The sequence below is a fragment of the Aulonocara sp. 'chitande type north' Nkhata Bay genome, linkage group LG22 (genome assembly GCF_057382095.1).
Source record: "Aulonocara sp. 'chitande type north' Nkhata Bay isolate Kocher_YH1m ecotype deep benthic linkage group LG22, A_spYH_male_GT1.1, whole genome shotgun sequence".
Classification (NCBI taxonomy): Eukaryota; Metazoa; Chordata; class Actinopteri; order Cichliformes; family Cichlidae; genus Aulonocara; species Aulonocara sp. 'chitande type north' Nkhata Bay.
In genome coordinates, this window is record NC_141364.1 from 20,368,048 (window position 1) to 20,392,266 (window position 24,219).

At 43.1% G+C, this 24,219-nt stretch overlaps 1 protein-coding gene across 5 annotated transcripts in view; it reads right to left on the reverse strand.

The window, feature by feature from the left end:
* Positions 1–455: 455 nt before the first annotated feature.
* The window catches only part of elmo1 (engulfment and cell motility 1 (ced-12 homolog, C. elegans)), a 105,607-nt gene continuing 81,843 nt past the window's right edge, over positions 456–24,219 (reverse strand). For all 5 annotated transcript variants that reach the window (XM_086279167.1, XM_086279165.1, XM_086279166.1 and 2 more), the window contains 6 exons: positions 11,117–11,280; positions 8,871–8,983; positions 5,219–5,326; positions 4,747–4,829; positions 2,727–2,804; positions 456–2,070 (listed from right to left, as the gene is read on the reverse strand). In XM_086279167.1, coding sequence (XP_086135293.1) covers positions 1,870–2,070; positions 2,727–2,804; positions 4,747–4,829; positions 5,219–5,326; positions 8,871–8,983; positions 11,117–11,280 — 747 coding nt within the window. In that variant the 3' untranslated portion in view covers positions 456–1,869. The remainder of the gene's footprint in view (positions 2,071–2,726; positions 2,805–4,746; positions 4,830–5,218; positions 5,327–8,870; positions 8,984–11,116; positions 11,281–24,219) is intronic.

Consider the following 24,219-nt stretch of genomic DNA (forward strand, 5'->3'; position numbering starts at 1 on the left):
CAAACTTTAAAGTTTAAAGCCAAGAATAATTTAGGACCATATTGTGATACTTCATCAAAGTCTGGTAACTTCTCTTAAAATGGTTTTGCGTTAGTGTAGCTGTTTGACACTGATGATCTTAAAGTCTGTGTCCAGATGCAGACTGACACAAAACTCCTTCATATGCCTGTGAATTGAATCCTGCGCCAACATGCGATTTGGTCAGATAATATCGAAGTGCTTTCATTTGTGTTATAGTTAATCTTGTTTTATCTGTTCCATTAAAAACAGATTGCCTCCAGGACCGTTACCTATTAATTATAGCGATGTGTCTTTCATTGTTAAAAGGATTCGGCCTGAGTGACAAATCAGAATAAATGTCTCAGTACAGAGTGAAATTACTATTACTGCTTTTCATCACGAGTCATGTCGTGGACCCTTGCGGTTGTGCTTTGTGAATGAAGAGAGGCACAGTGTAGAGTGGTTACAGTTCTTAAACCTTTAATGTAAACAGCAGTTTTGAGGGGCTTTGAAAAAAATCCTAAAGAAAAAAACAAAACAATCTGAAGGCATTAAATAGGAAGGGGGAGGGGGGAATATATAAATCATACTTAGAAATAACAACCACGATCTGCTTTTAAATTAAAAAAATACATAAACTCTCAATTTTGTGGCCATATGGTCCTGAACATACACAAAAAATGTCAACTTCCCTTGATCAAATACTAACTTACATTTTGCAATACTAACTACCCGGCACGTTCACAATTTTTGTTCTTTTTCGTTTTTCTAAAGCAAAATCACTAAATCGTAGTCATTTTACAAATGATAAACGAAACAAAAGGAAAAAAAGCTAAAATATTGCTTAGGAATGTTGTGTACAGCAGTCTTTACAACGAGAGACCCAAACGAGCGGGAGACAAGTGTGTGTTTGAGCGCGTGTTGCACAATGGTGGCGCTTTTACAGTTGTTCTATGGCAAAGCCACTGTGTAGGTGTGTACAATAAGCAATAAGCAGTGGTGGGATAATTACATTTATATTTCAAAAAGAGGCTTTTTACTGTGGTACAGTGCCTGGATTTCAAGGATTGACTTTTTCTAACAGTCTCTATTACATGTGAAGCAGGGCAGAGTAGACAGACGACACTAGTTTTTCTCTTTCTGTTTTTAAAAAGTATTCATCTTAAAAGGTAATTCAGCCTCTTGGGAAACACTTAGCTGCAACAATTGTCCTACTGTAAGTGGGAATGTGACAGGAAATACTACTGGGAAGTTGACGCCCCCCTCCCCGTTGACGCCCAATCGTCCTTCCCTGCTCTTGAATCCCACAACCACCATCTTGATCCCTATAGCCTTCACCCCCTAGTGACAAAAGCCCTGAGGAACAATAATAACATGAACATAAAGGAAGGACAATCCAATGGAATTTCTAAGCTTTTTTTGTCCACAATATTCTTGAAGCAAAATGACAGTAAGCGCCGCAGCCAAGAAGAAGAAAAGGGTGAATGTCTTCAAACACCAGACACTGGAGGAGAGTGAAGAAGGAGGAGGAGGAGACGTGGGACGACCAACGACAGGCCAAACAAACACTTCCTGGTTTCTCTTCTCCATGGCAACGTGATGACTCTGCATCGACCCCCAAGTCCCTCAAGTGCAAACAGTTATCGTTAATACGCACCATTTTCTCCCTTATAAACATCTAGCAAGAAGCAAGAGGAAAATAGTTCAAGAAATCCTTTTTTTTCTTTCAATCACAGTTCATTTTTTTATATTATATGTTTTGTTTTTGTTTTTTTTATTCTTGTTCCAGTTTATAAGAAAAGGGGACCGGTCCAGTGAATACAGTGGGTTTGGGGTTTGTTTCGGGTTCGGGCTTGTGGGGTCGTACACCTAGTTACAGTCGTAAACGAAGTCATAGTTGCTAGGCTCTTTGGGAATCGGGGGCGGGGCCTCTGGAATCTGGATGTTCTCTAGATCCAAGAGGCGAAGCTTCATCTCCATAGAGAGCAGGGTGTCCATGTCAGATTTGGTGTATTCGCTGGTCATCTCCTTACCCAGGAGGGCATTCAGACCATCTGTCCACACACAATACTGCGGAGAGACGGGCAGAGGCACGTTAATTAGAATATTCATAAGAATGGTTAAAAAAAAAGGTACGGCACAAAGAACAAAACCTCTAAAATCTACTCTGCGAAACAGAGAAAACACCTTAAAAAAAAGGCAAAAAGTTTCTACATTCCTCAGCGAAAGCTTTCAGGCATTACACCTTTGTTTACAGTGAGTTATATTTGGCCCCAATCTATAAAAAACCACCAACATTGCAATTCTATTTGCCACATTCCCCAAGGACTATCAGATATTTATAAGTAGAGCTGTCTTAAAGCCTTTTGGGGCAAACTAAAATGAAGTCAGGCAAACTGGGTCGAGTCATTGTTAAGTCAGAAGTCCAAATAAAGTTCATTCCAAGCCAACGGCAAACAGGCTGGTGCACTATGAACGCTCATCATTTCATATGCAACGTTTAAACAGTTCTAGTTATGCTTTACACGTCAGAAAACATGTTTTTTTCACTTTACCTGCACAAGCTTTATACTTGTTTTTCGATGAAATTATATCTGTCCATAAAGGCATCTTTCCACTATTTAAGTGTCAGCTCTATACCTGCATAAACCATGCATTGGATCTCTATGCGTAATCCCACACGTTCATTCTGTGTGACACTGTCAACAACTGCAGGGTCAGCTTACCTCATGCTTGTCAGGAGCGATAAAATTTAAGTATTCGTCCGACTCGTAGAGGACAGAGAAGGCCAGCTCTAACACCTCCTGCAGAGAGGACAGAGTGAAAAGCAGAGGGAGAATATGAGGCGGAGAAAATGGTGCAAAGACCGAGTGAGAGTGGAGGAGGTGGGACGGAGAGAGAGGTAGAAGCAAAAAAGAAAAGAAGAAGAAATACCAGGTGAGATTTACAGTACAATGCTGCCATACTAGCGCGATGCTGCTCTCCTCCACGTCCCATCACCATCTGTTATATCAGCTGCACATTAACTCATCCGGTACCGGTGAGATATATGTAGGGATCTTTTTATATTAGCTACTGTAAAATAACAGTAGGGGCTGGGGATCGGGGACAAAAAAGACAAATTCACTTCAGTCTCTTTTATGAAATTAACTGGACGGAGAAGGAGGACAGTGTAGTGACAGAGCCAGATTTGTAGATGTATGCAAGTAATTTATCTGTGTCAAATTAGCGTCTGGTTTTACGAAGCCAGTAGGGGATTACTCAGTCAGAGGCTGAGCCTGGAGCCGAGGAGAGCTTAAAAGAATCTGTGGTCAGATTTGACTCAGAGAGGGAAAGAAAAACAAAGTAGTGCTGAGAGTAATTCTATCTACTCTGTGCAGCCGGTTTAAGCTGCACACTCACACAGTGAGCATCTAAAAGGGCAGTCGTTACTATATTTACCCTCTTGATTCAGTAAAGAACCTGTTATAATTACTTAACTCAAAGAACAGCTGATGGAGTGACTGGTTGTTGGATACTGTAGATCAAGTTATTCCTGAGGATGTCCGTGCATTTCATGAAACAGTTGTTGAGCGTTTCAGCGGTAAGCAGGAAATGAGTGTTAAATGAACAACATTGTTAGTTTTTCCAGGTTTATGACCTCAAAGCTAATTCCTCTCTTTTTTGGTGCAATTAAAAGACAGATCGTGTTCATTTGTTACCGCTCTGCTTTTCTTTTTATGAACTTATTAAGTGCATGCACCTTTTACTGGTGCTGCAGCAGTCTTTTTGGTAATGGGTTAATTTAATTTCCTCTTTCCCACAATATATATTTTTTTAAATAATAAATGTGCACTTGCTTTTTAGATGATGATGATTTTTCCCCCCCACATAAACTGGTCCCATTATAAATCGCTGGAACATTGTGGAAATACAGCAAAGCATGCAATCATCCACACTTGTCATATATCCTCCAATCATTTGTGTGATGCTGTAACGTAACATATCTGGAGGAATTTGGGAGATAATATGGAAACACTTCACACTTCTCTATTCTTCCAGTGTCCCACAAACGGTGCACTGCCTGCTCTGCTCTCAAGTCTGTAGAGGTGACTTTGGCTGGTCTTCTAACAGTGAGTAATGAAATGTGCTTATGTTCTCATTCACAAGGCTGGGACAGGCCTGCTAGACAGCCCACAGACCCCCCTCAGGTCATTCTCCTGGACCTGCGCTTATCGACAAGGTAATAAAAGAGACAAAGCAGAGAGGAGGCGTGCTCCTTTGTCTTCAAGGCTATTTATCCAAGATCCAATATATCGGAGTCCCGTGGGTGGGGGCCGAGGGTTTGCAGAGGAAAAGTACGAACGAGGAAGAGCTGATGTGTACACAGATGCAGACATGATGGCTCTTTCACCCTGGTTGAGGCACCGCAGAGGGCGCGCCCAAACGTTACTATCACACCTTCACAGCGAAGAAAAGATGCCAGCACGTTTTTAGCGCCTCTGGCGTAATTGTCGTCTGTAACTAACGGACTATTCGGTGACTTATTTCTACGCGAGGCCTCTGACGGAGACGCCTCTGTGCAGAGCGCTGAGACGCAAGTTATTGTGTTATTTCCTAAAGCGAAATTATGTAACCGACGTCCTCGTTATGCAACTCTCGCATACACAGGAACTCATTCTCTCGCCTGGATACACACCCACCCGCCCACACACATGCACATGTGCACGTGCATGTGTGTGCGCACGTTCACACACAAACACATACCTTGTTTTGCTTCAGGGCTCCCTTTTCCTTCATGTGAGGACAGTCTTTGCCAGTGATAACAGCTTTGATATCAGCCACAGGCACTGCAGAGAGGACAGAAGTGAGTTTACAACAACGACAACAACAACAACATCATCATCATCCTCTTGACAACTGTGCTATTCCATATGGGTTCTTGTTTTTTTTTTTTTTCCTTTTTCCTTCAAGTGATTAAAACTTTAAATTTTCCCCAAATCTGTCACTGTGCAAGGCCCACAAGAAAAACTGATGTTAACACTGTCTGTAAAAAGCCAACTGTTAGTGTCGGTGACTGCTGCTCGTCTCTGAATTCAGCAAGACACACATTTTTGCAGGAAATCAACATAAAATACTGATAAATATTTTCCTCTGCAAGTCATTGGGAAAGCAGTTAAATAGAAATTGTGCTAAAATACTGTAAAAAATCAAACAAACTATTAAAGGTTTTACTCACGTTTGTCCTGTAAAGAGTCATGGGGCACCTCGCCCTGAGGGCTCTCTTCCAGATCTCCGTAGTGCAGGACTTTATGATTCGGAGACAGACGGCAGTACCAAAACTTATCTAGAACAAATGATGAGAAAGACAGGAAGACAGAAGGGAGTAAGAAGCAGATTTAGAGGTGTTATGAAATAAGCAGTAGCTGGCAAAGGCATCACATGGGTATGGATTTGCATGACTCATCAACAGCAGAGAAAATTAGCATGGCAAAAAATATGTGTCAAAAAATAAAACAGCCTTGAGGAAAATCCACAGATGGGCAACGATGATCTCCACTAAGGGAGGGAGGGAGGGATCTGGAGGGGAAACAACAAAACTGGCGGCCTTCTTCACCGAACAATGACTCAACAGCAGAAAACACGGTCGATTCAAGATCACAAAAGGACATCCAGGTTTCTTTAACTCTCACTCAAAAGGCTCAAAAGAGCATGAACCCTTAATTGTGACCTGATTAAACGAAGTGTATATCGGGTCCTTGGCAGAGACATGGGATCCAAGCTACTTTTCTGTGAAGACTGTGGAAATGAGGTAAAAAATGACAGTCTTTTAATATCAAAAGCTAAGGTTCTCTCTAAAAGGCAATCAAAGCTCACATCCAACATTACAAAGGCTGTCAAAGATAAAGCATCAATTATATCAGCTATATACGACAGCAAAATATTATCTGATTTTTTTTTTTAAAAAGTGGCCTAAAATTAGGTGAGCAAAAATTTTTACTGTGCATAGGTTGTCACATCATTGTAACCGTTAAGAGGACCCTTCAAGTCAAAATCGTGTTGGTGTGTTTTTCTCGTGGACGCTCTCCTGAGCAATCCCCCAGCAGCTTCAGCACCAGTTGTGTCTGTACACACTGCTGGTTATTGTCTCCATCAGCAGCCTCTGCCTCCAGCCTGGTGTTTGTCGGCCGTTTCCTGGCAAGGTGGGGCATCGAGCTGAGCTGGCAGAAAGAGTGCACAGACTGGGGAGTTCGGCTCGGTGCGTGCACAGTCCAAATCCTAATTGTTGAAAATAGACAGTCGGTGCTGCCAGGCCATTGGTTCGAGTGGAACTGGTCCACAGGGAGCTGAGAAGAGATCTGCGCAGTGGCTGTGAGGGGATGGGAGGCTCTCAAACTGCTCATCTTAACTGATAGGGTGTGTCTGTGCAGCAGTGCATGCTCGTCTTCTTGCTGTCTTTGATGTTAGACTTATCTCTCGTATCACTTGTAACATTCACAAAGTCAGCAACCAGAACATTGGTGAGCGATAACGTTTAACAGAATTAGGTCAAATTTTAAAGTTTACTTTTGCATTTACACAAAGTGCCTGCAGTATCCTGCACTTAAGACGGCACACATAGCACTCTTTCTAACTTTAAAGTGCCATCAAGCTGACCTTTTAAAAAGTGTTTTCCTGTAATGGGCAGCATGGGGAGTAGAGAGAGGATTCAAATGCACTGAAGTCAGCTTAATTAATATTTTATGTCAGAACGAGAGTCTTTGAAATAATCACACAAGAAGCCGTGGAGTGCTGAGGACTGCGTGAGGGGACAGTAAGAGCCCATCTAACTTACTGCATGTATAAAATAAACACTTCCAGCATACAGAGACTTAATAAAGTAATAACTGGGAAATCTGTCTAAGAAAAGCACCAAAGATAAAGGAAAATTTTGACTAGGTAAGCATGATCGCCTCGTAGTGGCATTGCTTTCTTAAGCTTTGCAAGAAGAGGAGCTTCTCACTTTTCAATGCATGAATTTGCTGTCAGTACCGGCACGAGAACAAAGCCTTAGAGATTTAGATAGAGTGGGAAAACAGATAGGAGCAACATGTATTAATGAAGGAAGAAGTAAATAAAGAATGCATAAATTCACACGTGCAGAGGAAGGATACAAAGCAAGCCACAGAGAGACGCTGATGAATGGGGGTGCAGGAGTGTTGTGGATAAACGGCAATCTCCTCAGAGTCCTCAGAGGCGATATCAGCTACAGCTAGCTTGTAGCAGGCAGATGACTTGGCTATAGTTAGCGCACTGTTGCAGCAGATTAAAGCCGGTGGAACCCCACAGGCTGGTGTCAGATCCAGCAGGGCTCCAAAATAGCTTTACATATACTCGTGTTCTAAAAGGGTCCAGCGTGCTTTCTTTTTGTGTAGGATCCACATAGGCTGCGTGTTCCCAGTTCCACTGAGAAGCTTTCTAGGATCTCTGTGAAGTAATGATGACCATGATATGGTAATATGAGCTCAATCACAGCATGCTGCTCCGGAAAACCTAGACAAGCGTAAATCAGTCGGCCACAAGCAGCGAAGAAGATCAGACACTTAATCCGGCTGACGGTTTCCACCTGAACGTCTGTCCTGAATAATCTTTTTAACTCAATTGTTTTTCTCCCTCACTTCTGTGCTTCTTTTCGACTTCTCCGTTTCCGTCATCCGGCTATGACAACATCTGGATGACAGCTGCCAAGATGAATGCATCAGTGATCAGGTTTTAAAATGCCAGAATAAATTGGTGCATGGAGGGGAAAAAAAGAAAAAAGAAAAAAAGGACGAGGTCTAAACTCAGTCAGTCAGTTTGATTTGCCTTATTGAAAAGTACAGTTCCTGCAGGGTAGCTTCTGACAGCAATGCAATAACAGCGAACCAAACCACATCCTAAGCTTGTCACTGGGCTCCTTTTTTTAATTTAATGTATTTGTAGAGGCAAAAGTGGCAGAGAGGGGTTATGGAAAGGTGGGGGGACAGAAGAGTGAAGGGATGAGGCCTCAGGCAGATTAAATCCTCTGTGAGTGAAGAGCAGTATATTATACCTGCTACTCCTCTCTTTCCCGCTTCTCTTATTCCTCTCTGCTCCTTCTCTCTCGTGGCAGCGAGTGTGAAATGCGATATTAGGTGGAATGATTTGAATGCAAGCAGTCTGCCGGATTTTCAATTTTTATTCCTTTTGCTCTCATCTCCATTGTGCTGCTTTAAATGGGAGCGTCCTAATATCTCCTGAACAACACACTCGTGTTATTCTCTAAAGGCAATACACCGGGTTGATATTTTCACCACATCCTCTGTAGTGTAGAACTGGGGATTATCACAGTCATCTTTCATTCTTTCCATTCAAAGCTTTCCCCTCAAATGTGTCTGAAGAAGAGCAAACAGAAGTGTGTTTACAGGGCTTTTGGCTTTATGCGCCTTTGCATTTGTTAGCGCGCCCTTTCCCTGTATGTGCAGAAGCAAAAGGAGACGGAAGACGCCGCGCGTGCACCTCAAGGCAGACACGCGTGTTCCTGCTTTTCTGTATGCAGCGAGGAGAGAGGCAGAGTTTCACTATGTGTCTGCCTCAAAGGCTCAGAGAGCCAGAAAACTTCTGAGCGATCATGACGGCAGACGCACAGCAGTCCACAGCTTCAAAGATCCCCCTCAGATAAAATATCTCCCGTGGTGTTTTCACATGGAAAAGAGAATAAGGCGATGGAAACAGAGAACAGAAGAAGACAAAGGAGGAAACAGAAGCAGATCTTTTGTGGATGCAAGAGGCGTGGCAGTGGATTCTGATGCGTATGACCAAAAGTCAAGTTTGTAAGGTTGTAAATTCGTGTTTGCTCCTGTGCGCGTACATGTGTAAATGCTGCGCCTCACCTTGCCTCCTGCGACTGCTGATTTTCCTGAAGCAAGTGCCCTCACACAGCCTGTTGAGCCTCTGCTGCTTGATCAGTTCCATGATCTCCGGCTGGATCTTTTCTCTCAGCTCCCTGCCGAAAAACAAGCACACACCCTTGCTTTAAGAGAATTGTTTAAATCCCGTTAACCGCACCCGGTGTGGCGAGCCGGTGACAGCGAAGTCACAAGACCCTCCCAGTCAATAAGATTGTTGGAAATGAAACAGAGAGGGCCAAAACACACAGACATACACTTTCACAGCAAATATGTCACAGCATCTCGTGAGGTTGGATCAGCGGAAACCTGTGTTTCTGAAGCATCTGCTCGATTTCCTCTCGTTTATTCATGCAGCTTCATGTATGTGTGTTGTTTCCGTTGCATACGAATGCAGAGCACACAGCACCGGTCAACATGAATTATGTATATCATCTGCCTGAGCAGTGCCGCTCTCCATCATTATTACAGCCGAGTCCTTTCTCATCACATTTACTATGCATTTGTTTTCTACCGTCGAAATATTACTGACTGTGAGAATTTTATGTTTCGGCGTTCCTGATCGCATCGTCGTCTTCCTTCGGGCTCACTCGCTTATTCCTCCCTTCATCCGTCTCCCTGCTTGGCCCTCCCTAGGCATGTATTTGCCTCATTGGTGATTCCAGTCATTACACCGATCTGTGTTAGGACATTCGCTCTGACATCTTTAAAGAAACAGCTAGTGAGAAAGGCATGGCTGGGAAAGGATGGATGACGATAGCTCGTCTTTACCACTTCATGCGCCGCGCTCATGACTGAGGTCGACACGGGCGAGGCTGCTTTTGCCTGAGAGTTTCAGATTACTTTGTTGCTTCGTCTTTTCGGGAAGCAGCTCCTCAGTTTTAATTTGAATCCATTCACCGAAAATTGAACGTCTTGTACGAACAGACCTCCGCAAAAAAGGCACTGTGGTTGTTAACAAGTGTTTAAATGATGAAAGCAATGAGGCACGGGCCTCCTGGTAATGTACACTTGGCCACTTATTACAATTGAATTAAGGTGTAGATTTTGTACATCTCAAATTACATAAAATAATAAGCTCAGAACGTCTACAAAGACGGGCAGCTTTGAAGTGAAGTGAAAGTGTCGCTTCACCTTCTTTTCATTTAACTCATTCCCCCCAATAATTTGTAGTAGAGAAGTGCGAGCGGTCGCAGCGAGTAAAGCAGGGCTCGTTTAAATATCTGGTCTGACGTGCTCAGCTCATTGTGTTTACAATTCTTAATCGTGCTGCAAAGATTAGAGGAAAACTCCGACGGCAGTCTTTAGAAGAGGCTCTGCGATGCTCAGCTCTTCTCCACAGCTGTGATACAGTTTTAAAGTGTGCCGTTTCATTTTCACTTGGCTTTAAATCACTTCACATAGACTGGGTGCATCTCATCTTTTCCTCATTAATGAAGGACGCAGCAATGAATTGGTGTGTGCTAGATTAACCAGGAAAGTGATTCAAACCAATCTGTTAAATATGATTATATAACAACTTTTGTGCAACTTTCTTTATTTTGTGTTGCTTTTTTCACCGGGTTTAATTGCTTACTAAAGTTTGGTCTCTACCCCTCCAATATTGATTCAATAAGCCCTTGCCTAAGGCATTGTTTACTCTTCAAAGGGACAAGCTCTCTTGATGCAACGATTTTTCAATAGTGCTACCTACTCCATTAAATACAGGCAGGACAAAACAATGCTCTTCATTACCGGACCTGCATCATTGAATGAGTGATCTATTACGGGCTAGCTCTCCGAGCGCAGTGAGCAGGAGGGTCATTAATGGAGTATTCATTTGGAATACCTTTTGCAATCAATTTGAATTTTATGTATATTTTCAATTACAAGAGCAAAGCGCAGACGCAACCTGCTGTGGGCCAAGTTGGAGATCAGGAGAAAAGTACTACAGCTATTTGTAGACACATATTATGCTCTCATGCACTTCCATATACCAGCAGGAATATCACCTAGCTGTAGTTTTCATTGTTTTCAGAGTGGCTTTTCCTGCAAAGCTCTACAACATGAATGAATAAAACATTAGTAGCTACTATTCATATTAAATAAAGCATTTGGCTGCTGCTTTTGAGAGCTTTGGTGTAACACTTCAAACAATATAACCCTCTGTCAAATGCATGCTTTTGTAAGTTTAGAGTTTATGCAAAAAAACAAAACAAAACTCAAACAAAAAAAATGACTGCATGACTCACAGGATGGGGCGGGACTGGAAGTCTTCCTGATTCATCCTTTCTGACTGACGTATCTTCAGGATCTCTGTGTAGCTCAGGTTCTGCAGGCGGCTCTTGAACTGGTCCAGGGAATTAGGCTTGGCAGTGAGTGCTCGCATGATCTGCTCCCTCACCACCTGCATTACCTGCACAGCAGAGCAGAGAAGCAAAAGAGCGCAAGATGAGATTATAGAGGGTGCAGGAGACATAATGGGTGAAGACAGAGAGCGTGTACTACATCTAAAAAGACACAGGAAGTCAAAATCACCCCCCTGACTCTAACCCCACCCAAATTTTAGGCTCAGGGGAGCGTTTCACTCCAAAAGGATTTATGCCTTTTATTTTTTCCAGAACTTGAGCTTCTAATCCAGTCTGGTTCATTGGGCATCAAGTAGAAAAAGAGCAAAGGAGATCAGTTTAGCAGTGGGTAGTCGAATAAAAGTATCGTATATCGGGGAAATACATGACAGAACTTGTTCACAGTATTAAAATTCAGCTAAAACCAGTTTTTTGGAAATGGGTGCATAAGCGTGATAGGAGTGCTCTTCAAAGTCATCAAAAGCATTTCTGGATTATTTATTTTAGAGCATCTGCACACTGTCTGAAGTGAGCAATGACAAAAGAGACAACAGAGCCAGATCAATAAATGACCTCTTTTAACTGCTCGTGCAATAAAAATGAAACGCAGTAATTGATGTGTTGGTGTGCAGCACACGCAAGAAAACTCAAAAAAACACACGCAAGGAAATTCTCTGACAAATGAAGAGCTTACACAAGTTTCTATCATGACATAACAAAAGTGCCAGAAACCATAAAGAATGGTTAAAATCACACAAAAGCTAGGACGAGTAATAAACCAGGTTTATGACAGTAACACGCTGGCTATGCATATAAAAGCTCTTCATCCTTCTCTAGTCACACTGAAGCATTTTAGAAAATGAGTCCTGTGCTCAAACACTCGATGACAGCTGCTTCCATTTAACTTTGTGCTCTGACAAGTGATGTGCAGTTTGCATAATTAGAACGTTAACACTGGTGTGATCCAAAGATCCTGAATTTTCTTGATCTGCGAACGCATTTTCCCAACACACGAAAAAGGAATCTGACTGAAAACGTCCTGAAAAGTTTCAAACAGAACTTTCAAAAAGAGAGCAGCTTTCATTCAAAAACACTTTTTACCGTTTCTCTCTGGCTAAGCACTGCTCCTCCACTAACTGGAGATGATGTGACGGCAGATACGATGACAGATCAACTTTGTCAGAAGCGCCGTTTGAGCCTGCAGATGCTGATTCACTAGATTGAATCACACTGAGGTGATGCAAAGAAATAACGTCCGCCTTCTGTTCTCTTTGATTTGGCTTGATCGAGTGCTTAAGAGCACACTTGTTTCCAGCCTCTGGAGACGCTTTCTTACAAACTTTATTAAATTAGGAGATGATGAGAGTTTGAGATCATGTTTTGTGCTAACACGTGCACAGAACAAATGGATACTTCTACATTCGTGATCGGTGAAATCTTTCAGCTTCCCATTCTTAACAGCTATGCCAAAACCCAGCTAAGATCCCAAACATCGTCTTACGTAATATTATTCTTGTTTGTTTTTACTGCAAAGCGATTACTCATCAACTTGCTAACCTGTGGCCTCACACTACTCAGATCTAGGGGTGAGGGCATTAAAAATAGGTTGGACTTGGTGAAAGTGTAGCAGGCACAGAATAAACCCCAGCTCGGCACCAAAAAACAAAAACACTCCAGATGACGCAGGCGATTGAAGTTAATCCTCTTAGATCAGAATCAGCAGTACTCTGTGTTAAAAAGCATTAAGAGGAGGCCTTGTGGGGAAGTTGGAGCAGCTCAGCAATATTGCCAGAAAAAGAACTTAACCCATGTCTAATTCTAGATCTGATGGAGTCTCGTGGTAAAATGCTGGTATTAAGCTTTCACCACAAAAAAGTATTTTTGTAACCGATTACAAACTTTAATCTGGGGATTAACTTTTGGAATAAAATATGTTTGGAGGCGGTAATGACTGACTTCCAAACTAATGGGCAACAAATTAATCCTGGGAACTAAACACATGCAAAAAGGTGACAAGCACGGAGACAAGGAGTGTCAGGAGGTCAGAGAGGGAGTTACACAGAGCCGCAAGCACACTGGCAATGTTACAGCTGGCCTCTGAAATTAGTACATTTAAGCGACCAGATATGACAGGCCAATAGATTCCTCTGAAGAATCACTTACAGAGCTGAGACTTTGACCATATGCAGTGTGATTCATTTACAAAGCCCAGACACAGACTCGCATTAGTGGATTTGTGGTTTTTCTCTAATATAATCCAAATCTAAGTGGCACTATAACTAATGCAAAACATCAACGACTGTACAAAAGTGCATCCTTCAAATCCCCCCTAACGGAGCGCATAAAAGCCAAAATCAGGATCTTTGGTTGGTCACAAAGAAGCTCCATACTGGATGAAGATAAAGCCCATTTATGCAACGTATTGACCTCATTATTTCATTTTCATAACAATCCCGACAGCTGTGCACGAGGGCTCTTTGAAACCAACATGCTCACTGAGTAAAAATGTTATGATTTACTATATTTAAAAAGAACTGCATGGACAATGTGGCTTCTTCTAGTGATGAGATATGAATCTCTTTACTAACTGATGTGCAGTAGTGCAACATGAACAGGCTAAAAAACGTAAACGCCCCCCCCCAAAAAAAAAGTGTGTCCACTAGAGGGCGAGTGTTGACGTTTTCCCTCTGCACCAGTCGGGACTAAATTGACATAAATCCATGCACATCCATATTCCCACTGTTGGATGACTTCTCCATCTGTTTTTCCATGTCCTGTCCTCACCTGTGCATCCTCATAACATGAATGCCATATTTTCACGAGGTGAAACAGGCGTCCAGGTTGTGACAGGTTTACAGCACCCCGAGACTGCCTTTTGAGCTTCAGCCCCTCACCCCAGCCTCCTCCTCATCCTCCTCTTTGAGCTGAAAATTGCAAATGGATGAAGCCACAACTTGCAATCACGCTACCAGAGATTCATCACTTCTTTCCCCTACTTTTAATCACACCCTCACCGACTTCCCCATCATTTTTTGCACACACACGCCTATAAAAGTGATAATTAAGCCTAAAATGAATTTATTTCCCCATTAGGATTACAAATGAGGTGTCAGGTTGCCATTAAGGAACATTATGTCACTAAGAATCTTTTTAAAAATAAAGAAAATAATAAAACCGTGACAAAAACAGTTGCAGTTGGAATCTGGAGTACACTGAAGACCACCCCTGAAATGACGTTTTCTAATCTTCTTGTCACCTGTAGCCTGCTTTCTCACCTAATCTCAATCTCCAGGGACAGACCGCCATCCAGCTCTGGTGTTTCAGCCCAGCTGTCTCTGGGGATTGTTCATTAATATGCCTTGTTTGCAGTCATGTCTTCACCGGGAAAACAATTCTGTTGGCCCATGTGGCTGCTCTGATGCTAATTAACACTGCGAATATTCATCACATTTAATACGAACACATGGTCCTTTCACAACAGGGCATTATGAATATTTTATCTTCATCCTTCTCTGTTATCCACCGATTGCTCAGAGAGCACCTTGGCAGAGGTGAGATGACGTCAACGCTGAAACAAACTTTTTACCGCCTGAGCTGAGAAATCCTCAGCACCAAATTTAGGCTCCGCTTTTGGAATGGCGTCATCTTAAAGTACACTTTAGATGATTTAAGTGGCCAATCGTTCATCCCGGTCGTCGCCTCTATCTTTATTTCTGCCTCTCTCCATTTTCCCCCTCATGCACTAATCTATTCTAGACAACAGTCAGTGATTCTTACTTGTAGCTCTTTGCAAGAGAGAAGTTGGACAGCAGAGCAAGAGTTGGCAAAAGTAATTAAATGCTATCCCATGAGCCATCAAGTCCATGTAATGAAGAGCTGGCCACTGACGCGTCTACCACGCTCCCATCTCCTCGTCCTTCTCCTTTCTTCTAGTCGGCTTCTCCATCATCGGCCGGAACAAATTACCTTCCCCCTCTCAACGACCAATCGACTGTCACCGCCGTTCCATTTGCCTGAGAGATGCTAATGACATCATTTACCAGCTGCCAGTCAACTGCTCACCCGCCACTCACGCCTGTGTGGTAAAAACTGGAGATTGTCCTGGTAAGACTTTGGTGGGCAAAGTAACAACGCAGTAATCACAGAATAACGACTTCGCTGATAACTCAGTGAAAGCAATCAAAAAGTCGATCTCACACGTTGCCAATGAGGCCGTAAATGAAGAAGACTAACCATGCACGCTTGCTCGCATACAAAAGGAATGTACGCCAGCACGTGTTTGTGCAATAATTATCTGCGCATACAAGTTCATTCCTGTCACATTTGGGGTTTTTAAGTGACTAGCAGAAAAAAAATTAATAAAGGGGATCATTCATTACATTTCTCCTCCCTGCAACGATGTCCCACATTCAGTAAACAATTATCTTCTTGAGAGCTGACCATGATGTCATTGAAAGTAAAACAATGCCACAGAGATGGACATTAAAAGATGCCCGTTTCTTATCACGCTGCCTGGAGAGGGGAGGTGGGTACGGTTTGTATTAAATTTAAAAGCTGATAAAAAGGCAGAGTTTAAAAATAAAGAAAAAATATAAATCTGTATGTGGTTGAAGATTTATAGGTAGGATACGACTTACATCAAAGCTGTAAAACATCCTGGGAAAAAACATCAGTATCGATGATGCAAGCTGCCTAGTTTATTAAATCCATATTAAGACGAGCTTCCTTTGTGAATACAGACATTGTTTCACTCTGGTTTCTGTTTCCGAAATCATAGTGACAGTAATCTTTGCCAACAATGCCAAATGTGCGGTTTCTTGCTCTAACTCAGCCCTGCAGCCTGTGTGAGAAGACGTTTGGGGAGGCACGACAAAACACAGATCTCCGTCTGACAGGAGTCAGACAGCACAAACACACTGGCATAGTGTTGTGCTTTAACTGCTTCGCACTGGTCTGGAGCACTGAAAGCTTGAGCTGAAACAACGACTGCGTGCTAGCTGCTGTCAGTGGCATACATGTGCTGGTTACAGAGGGGACAACTGAAAGGAACTTGAGAGGATATATCTTTAAATATCAGTAATAATTATCATAACTGGGATAGTAATGTTCCCTTTGTGCAAAAGTCTCAAGTCACCCCTCATTTCTTTAAGTATGGAGGAGGTGATGAGAGAGTCTACAGCCATCTGTAAAACACGGTGGAGGCACCGTCATGGTTTGGGGCTGCATTTTAGCCAGTGGTGTTGAAGATCTTTCATCAAAAGTGATGAAATTATGAACGCAGAAAAGTACCATTGGATTTTCCACCATGCAATACCACCTGGAAAGCCTTTGAATGGCAGTGGGTTAATTTTTCAGCATGGCCCCTGACATTTCAATAAATTGCTGCAGCCATTTGCCATTTTCCTGGCAATATCTAAAGAAATAAGGGGTGGCAGAAGTCTTTTGACAGCACTGTATATAAGGAAAATATTAAGAAAATCACTGGAGTTACCTTAAACAAACTGCTCGGCAACAGAACAACGAGGCAGTCACAGCACCACTTCAGCCTTTGGTTTTTCTTAGACTCTACTGACAAACTTTGTCGCGGCTCTATGTTAACTCTGCTGAGAGGATAAGGCGCTAGTCTCATCCATTAAAATTTCAATCATATGCCAAACCCCCCTACAGCTGACATGCAAGGAGTCATGATATCTGGGTATTTCAATGAAATAAAATAGAGTGGTACGGGGTAAATGCAACTTTAAAAGCGCAGGGAAAAGCAGCTCCATTCTCTTTCAGTCAATGCCTCGGGGACCTATTTGACAGCATTACTGCACCACAGAGAAGCACACATACTGTACTGTAGGCAAAACACTTCTACACACTCCCAATGTGCACATTTAAAGTGCACATACGCTGCTGTATTCCTCCTCTCCCAAGCATTACTCAGTAGGAGCAAGCACCACTAGTGCACACAACAATTAGTTGAGTAATTAATGGAAATTCCTAATATTTCCACGTACCCGCAAACCACATCTGAAGACCTTCCTTTCATCGGTTCTAGTCTTCCTTCCACATGAGTGATACTGGGTCGACACCGGCTGTTGCTGTTGGCTGCTGTTGTTGCCATATTTAGAGGGCTAGCAATGCATGCTGAGACAAACTGTCAGAGGAGCTCTTTTTCAACAACCAGCTCTGTGTGAGGCGCAGCACAGCCCATATGGATGACCGCAGAAGAGAGTCGCTTGGGAAATCGCCACTCACTGCAAGTCTATCAAGAAATGCTGATGAAAGCCGAGCGCTGACCTTGGCTTGTGTACAGCGTTGCATTAATGAGTGTATTATTATGACAAAGTTGTTGCTGGAAATATGAACATTCTGCATTAATTGTCCCACAGGCGTGAGTAAATTGGTGGTGATTAACAATCTCATCAAGGACATAAAATCAGGTATTATTTAATTATATGAAGTAATGCATAAGGGGGGGGGGGGGGGGGGGGGGGGGGAAGGGCCTAAGAGCACTCGTTCATGCATGAATGCTGGGTAGACTGAAGTTGTCTGGAAAACTAAATCACACAGCTTCCCCATTAATAATGCAACCAGCTCCTACTTAGGCCAGTTACAGAGCTTTTACACTAAAAGTGCAAGTTTGGCACTGTACAGAAAAGCATATGGAAGACGCTGCAGAAGCCATGCAACAGCAGTGATTTTCTACACACAGTGGGATCCAGACATTGTCAGGACGTAAAGTTTATTGCGCTTCACTTAATTTAGAACGGCGGTGGAAAAATTGATTTGTGCAAAACAGGCTTTATGCCATTACGTATGCAACCACTGTCTCCTGATGCGGCTTGAATAGAAATTCTCACCTGCTGCAGAAAATATCAAATAGAAGGAGGAGAGCAGAGAGCCAAAAAAAACAAAAGAACAATATGAATCCTTGTGCACATGATTTGCTCTTGCATATTTAGTCCAAAGTGGTAATTGCAATCATACATCTTGTCTTTTTGTTGTCGGCAGAGGAAAGTGAGGTACTGAAAAAAAACACCAGACAGAGAGAGATTCTGGGTTTGTCTCCTTTTCCCGCACACGAGTATCAATCCGCAGACAGAGGAGGTGCTTTAAATTAATCACTGATAATTATTCAATATTAATTACAGGGCCTTCAGCACATATGCACAATAAGTCTCACCCACACACAACCAAAACCTTTGTAGAGACTTTTCTTGAAAGAAGACTTTATATACTGCTGACTGCTGGGCACACACACACAGAGACACACAAACACACATAAATAAATGAAGAGATAGATAAATAACCGCATCAAAAGACAAGAAAACTGGAGTTTACTCATCTCTTCCCCTGCTGATTTTCAGTGTGTTGTTGTTGTGAAGATGAGACAAGACTATCTCTATCCTGACACAAAGCAACAAAAACAGCAACAACAAAAAAATGTTAGCTCTGCATCTCTGCCTGTGCAGCTCAGATGGTTTGATGCTAATGACTGATGATCTCTCTGGTCTGATTAGTGAGCTTAGCTTTGGTGTTCTCAGTGTGAGTGGGCCAACGTTGCCTGACATCAGAGATACCCCCTTAGGAACACACACAGTCATGAAAAACTAATGTACTCATAAAAAAAAGAACGAAATCCCAGCGCAGAAACACAGCTAAGCATCCGGACCGTCCTCCTGCTACAAACTCAAACCATGTGGACAACAAAAGCACACACACACACACCAAGCTAACGCAACCTCATGTGCTCTGTAGAAAGACTCAGACACAAATACGCCACTTTGCTGCGGCGCATTTACAAACACACATGTGTGCGCTCGCTTTCACGTGCACCCAAAAAAGCAAAAACAATAAAGAAAACCTTGTTAAGGGAGTGGGAGGTGAAGCAGCCAGGCAGAAAGATATAAATAGCCTGTCTGAATTCAACAATAGAGGTGGTGGTGGTGGTGGTGTAGGGGGAGAAAGGGGAGGGGTCAAGAGACACGACTAAGGAGGAGGAGGAGAGAGAAAGACAAAAAGAAATCGAGGGAAGGAAAGAGGAACGTAAACATCTGCAGAGTTGCTGAGGTACGTAAAGCCAGTGTGCTATAACAAAATGAGGAGGGGTCTCGCTGTGGGAGAGGAGTGGGGGAGGTGCCCTTTCGCCATCAGACGTATCATTTCCATACAAAGCCGGACAGCAGCGGTCACAGTTGTTGGCATATTGATGGTGGTGTGTGCGAGCACTTTTCACCAACTGTCCCGAGCCGCTTTCTGGAATCCAAACATGGCACTCGCCCAAAGCCTTCGTCACCTGCACTCACAATTATTACTGTCACATCACTTCTGACTGGACGCACCGGCACACACTCGATTAATCAAGTATGCATGCATCTATGGGAACCTTCTGGCAAAGTGAAAGAAGTGTCCGCTTGCTAAAGAGCACAGTCAGAAATCATTTGCATTGATTTGCATTAAGCGGCCTTAGCTGATCTGCACCATTAAATAAAGCTGAAATAGTAGCTAAAAACCACATTTCTATGTTCTAAAAAAGCAAGCGATTTATCAGGGTTGGGCTGATGAGAGACTCTCTGAACTGCAGTTACAGTACCAAGGGCTTTTGGGGATTGCTATGTGAATAATCCCACTTGGGATAGTCACTCTTCAACATGGCTGAACAAAGCAGATTATCTACTCTCCTCTATATCACCACAGGCAGGAACAGAAATGTCAAACACCAATAAAAAAAAAAAGGAAAAGAGGCTTTAGCTGAAGTGCTACCTTCACCACGCTCGAGGTCTCTCGTTCAGCTTACTGATCACCGATAACCAGACACATGGATTTCGTGATAGAGCTCGGCTTGTCACTTAGAGAATACAATCATTAACAGGGCTGAAACTGCAAATAAACATTTCCAGTATTGATTTAAAGTAAGACATGCAATGCTTTCGTTCTGAGAATTGATGACTTCAGAATGAAGCTCGATCCAGGACGCAGCTGGCATAAATCCCGGCCCTGGCAAGAAATACTCTGGTAAATCTAGAGTGGCTCAGTATTGCATGTTTATTTTAATTGCTCAAAAAAAATATGACAGAAAATTGAAATGTAAACATATAAACAAGCATGATTTAAGGAGAATCCCACACTGACTGAGCGTATTTTCAAAAATATAGATGGACTTTTAATTGACTGTTTCATGCTGTGTGGGAGACATTTTTTTTTGAAGTGCTTAGAAATGTGTATTGGTTGTGGTAAAACCCTTTTACTTTAATCAGTCATTACCAAACTGGGCCGCAGACTAAGTCGTGACCCTTGATTGTTCGAGACAAATTTCAAACACATGCCTCAAAATTCAGATTGATATCTCAGCGTGTTCACTAGTTACAGGAAACCGTTGTAGAAGACAGAGATTTTTCTTAATTAAATGAACAAACAAAAACCGACTGGGAAAAGGTACAGTTCCCTGAAAGGGTCATGTCGGAAACATGTGTGTAAAATCAAACATGCTGATCTATCCATTATGGCAAAAACCTGTGAATAAAGAAGCAGCTGAAAGATGTTAATACTACTGATTTTATTTCTCTAGCGCCAAATCACAACAACAGTTAACTCAAGGCACTGTAAGGTAAAGACTCGACAATAATGCAGAGAAACCCCGAACAAGCAGATGATTCCCTATGAGCAAGCACTTGGTGAGAGTGGGAAGGAAAAACTCCCTTTTAACAGGAAGAAACCTCCAGCACAACCAGCCCATGGGAGGGGCAGCAATCTGCAGGAACCAATTGGGAGTTAGGGGAGGGTAGTTGGGATAACATGTCAAAGTTTGATGATTTGCTGCAGAAAGGAAGAGGGAGAACTACATCCTACATATAGCATTGGTGTACATTAGCACCAAAAAAGGGCAACAAATCCTAACATTTAAGAGACTTCAAAAAGCGTGATGACTTTAACAAACTACCTAAAGTATCTAGTTCTCGATTTAACTTCAGTTAGTCAGCATATTAATTTCACTGATTAATCATTTCAGCTTTAACCTCAGCAGCGTATAGTTCACCCGACAGCTAAGATGCTATCCATCATCACAATAATAGGGTGAGCAGCACAACATGTGACCGCAATCCTCTCTGCATTGTGTCCCAAACAAATAAAATCAGGTACTGGCAGTACTGCACAGACGCCTGCTCTACAGTCTGGGGCTGACCTCGCTCTAATCCTGTGTCAAACCCCTCTGGCTAAAACACTGGTTGAAGCTCATCCAAGGCTGAGAGAGACAGTGTGGAGTAGAGGAGAGCAGTAGTAGTGGCATTGAATTCCTCTGGTGACAAACAGTGGGTGTTGGTAATGTGGAGTAATCCCATTCACAACAACAAAACCCAACCCCCAACACACACACACACACACACACTCACTCGAACAGGAATACAGATGATGCCTGGAGTCTAATGGGGGGGTAGGTGAACAGGGAAATGTGCGCATGCAGTGTAAGTAGCTGTGGGTGTGAGCTTATAAGACAGATTATATTTGTGTGACCGAGTGTGTGTCTGTTAATGAAAAGGATGCGATCTGGGTCCCGGTCTAACCTGTTTACGCCTCGCCGAGTCTACATGACCCCATCTGTCCCTCCCCTTTTCTCTGCCGCTCTGCCCCGTCCCATCTTCTCCATCTATGCCTGCCTTTTCTACTCCTTTCCTCAATCTCTCCATCCTCCGCCGCCTCCTCCGCATCCAGGCAACAACACAAACAGTCCCTCTTCCTCCCTTACTACCACCTCCCCTCGCCCCATCCGTGCAGGCTAATTGCAAACCAGCCTCTCTTTCTCATTCTCATTTCCATTCTTAGTACTTACATGTCACCTCCATGGTTCCAAGCGTGGTGTGATACTCTCCACAGTGGCTGACGAATCCTCGTGCTTTTGCCAGGAAACGGGAGTTTTTAGAGCTCAGCGAGAGAGGGATGGACGGAAGGACGGACGGAGGGAGCAGATGGCTCCTCGGAAGAGCAGTCAAGCTGACTGTGGACAGTTAGCTTTAGCGTTAGCCACAATAAGGGGAGACTTGTCTGTCAACACAGCTTGTGTACCACCTCCGGTTTGCCTTTTCGAATCTGTTTATCCTACTAAATCAGCTTTCCTGCTTCACTCGCTGTTTCAGCATGTTCTCTTTAATTTAAAAATAAAAAACCCTGCCTTCTTCCCCTTCATAAAACTTTACCCATCTCAATTCTACTATATTTTTGCATGCCTCTGTATTTGCCTTCCTCCCTCCCTCTGTGACTCTAAGAGCATCAGCCAGGCTGCTCTGCTTCACTTAGGTTGATCTCGGGGCTTATGCCCTGATTGGACACACGCCACGATCAGAGACACCAATCGTGGTGCAGCAAGTGGATCACATGATAAGAGTGTGTGCGTGTGTTTGTCTGAGAGCAGTTTGGACGAAGAGGGAGGGAGGAAAGGATAAGAGATGGGGAGAAGGAGGAGGAGGGGTTTTGTGAGTGGCTGCAAGCCGCTACATCACTGAGGGATTTTTTTTCCCAAGAGCCTGAGCAGAGAGAGAGAGATGAAGGTGTTTTTTTCCCCACTCCTGTGGAGAAGAGGAGGAAGAGGAGCGGCGCACAGCACAGACGTTTGGATGAAGGCACGACAGGCAGCTGTACAAGACAGTCTCTGATAGATGCTGTCGCACACACAAACGCAAGCGTGCACGCATGCACACATGCACGCATGCAGCACAGTGGCTCCATCTTACCGACACAGAGCCAGAGTAGTGCAGCACAGCAGAGGTAATTGAACAGCGGTTGCTATGGAAACAGGGGAAACGGTTGCTGACGGTCGGCGCTGTGCCCTGGGAGCATCAGACTTGCCTCTATTAAACATACATACATCATGTACTCACAGCACACACGCCTTTATGCTCTCATGTTTTGTCTTTTTTTTTTTTTTTTGAACATTCAAAAAACCAATAAGGCAGAATGTACAGCTGCTCTGCAGTGGTGCTGTGTGCACGGGCTTAACCGCCATAGTGTTTTAAGCTTCTTTTAAGCCTTGTGCCTTTGTCTTAAATGAGCTTAAATCCACAGTTTGTGTGTGTGTGTGTGTGTGTGTGTGTACTGGGCAGATGCTCCATCGAGCGTGAAGATGCAGCCACTGAAAGAACCATCGAGATTTACTCACACACTTCACATCCAAACGTAGACAAAACCTGACCAAGGATTTTTTTCCCCCAACAAGTATTCAGCACTTCAGAAAGCTGACTGCCTGGCAAATGTAGAACCTACAGGAACATCTAGCCATATGGGAACCTTATCTAAAGTGGACGCCCTCAGAATTACACTTGACACATGGAATTATCCACCCACACATCCATGCGTCCTCTCCAAAGAGGATATACCCTCCTATATACTGTGTGCACATTTGGAGCTGTGGCACACATCTACACACTATAGGTACGGGCTGGTCCTTTTATAGCACAGCCATATCTGCTTGTTCAAGAGAGCGTACCTGGGCTTGAATGTCTGCTATTTACTTATTTATTTGTGAAAATCATTCCTTCATAGGCGATAAAGACAAACGGCAACAAAGACTGATAATCTGCATCCATATACTCCACATCACTCGGCAGAGCTGCATGTGAGAAAGCAAATGTCTGACTCATTCACACGGCATTAAATGGTCTTTACGCCGTGAGCTGCCTCGTACACAAAGTTCACGCAATGCCTCATTACGTCCATGAGAAAATAGCGCAGGTAGCCAGTGGCCATTATGTTTCCTGCCTCCTGCACTCTCTGCAAGAAAGCAGCTGAATTAAAGCAGGACATATCTAGAAAATTTGTCTCTGGCCTTCTCCAAACTATACATTTTCTTGCTCCTTTACTCTTCATTTAAAGAAATTCTCCTACTCTTACTCCTTAAAAACACAGGCAATAATAAAAACAAGACATTTTCCAAATGCTAATACCATGCCTCTTTGCAATTGGCTGAATTACTGCAGTAGATCTCTCGGTGTTAATGATCAGCGGGCTCATGTACTGAGACGTTTGTC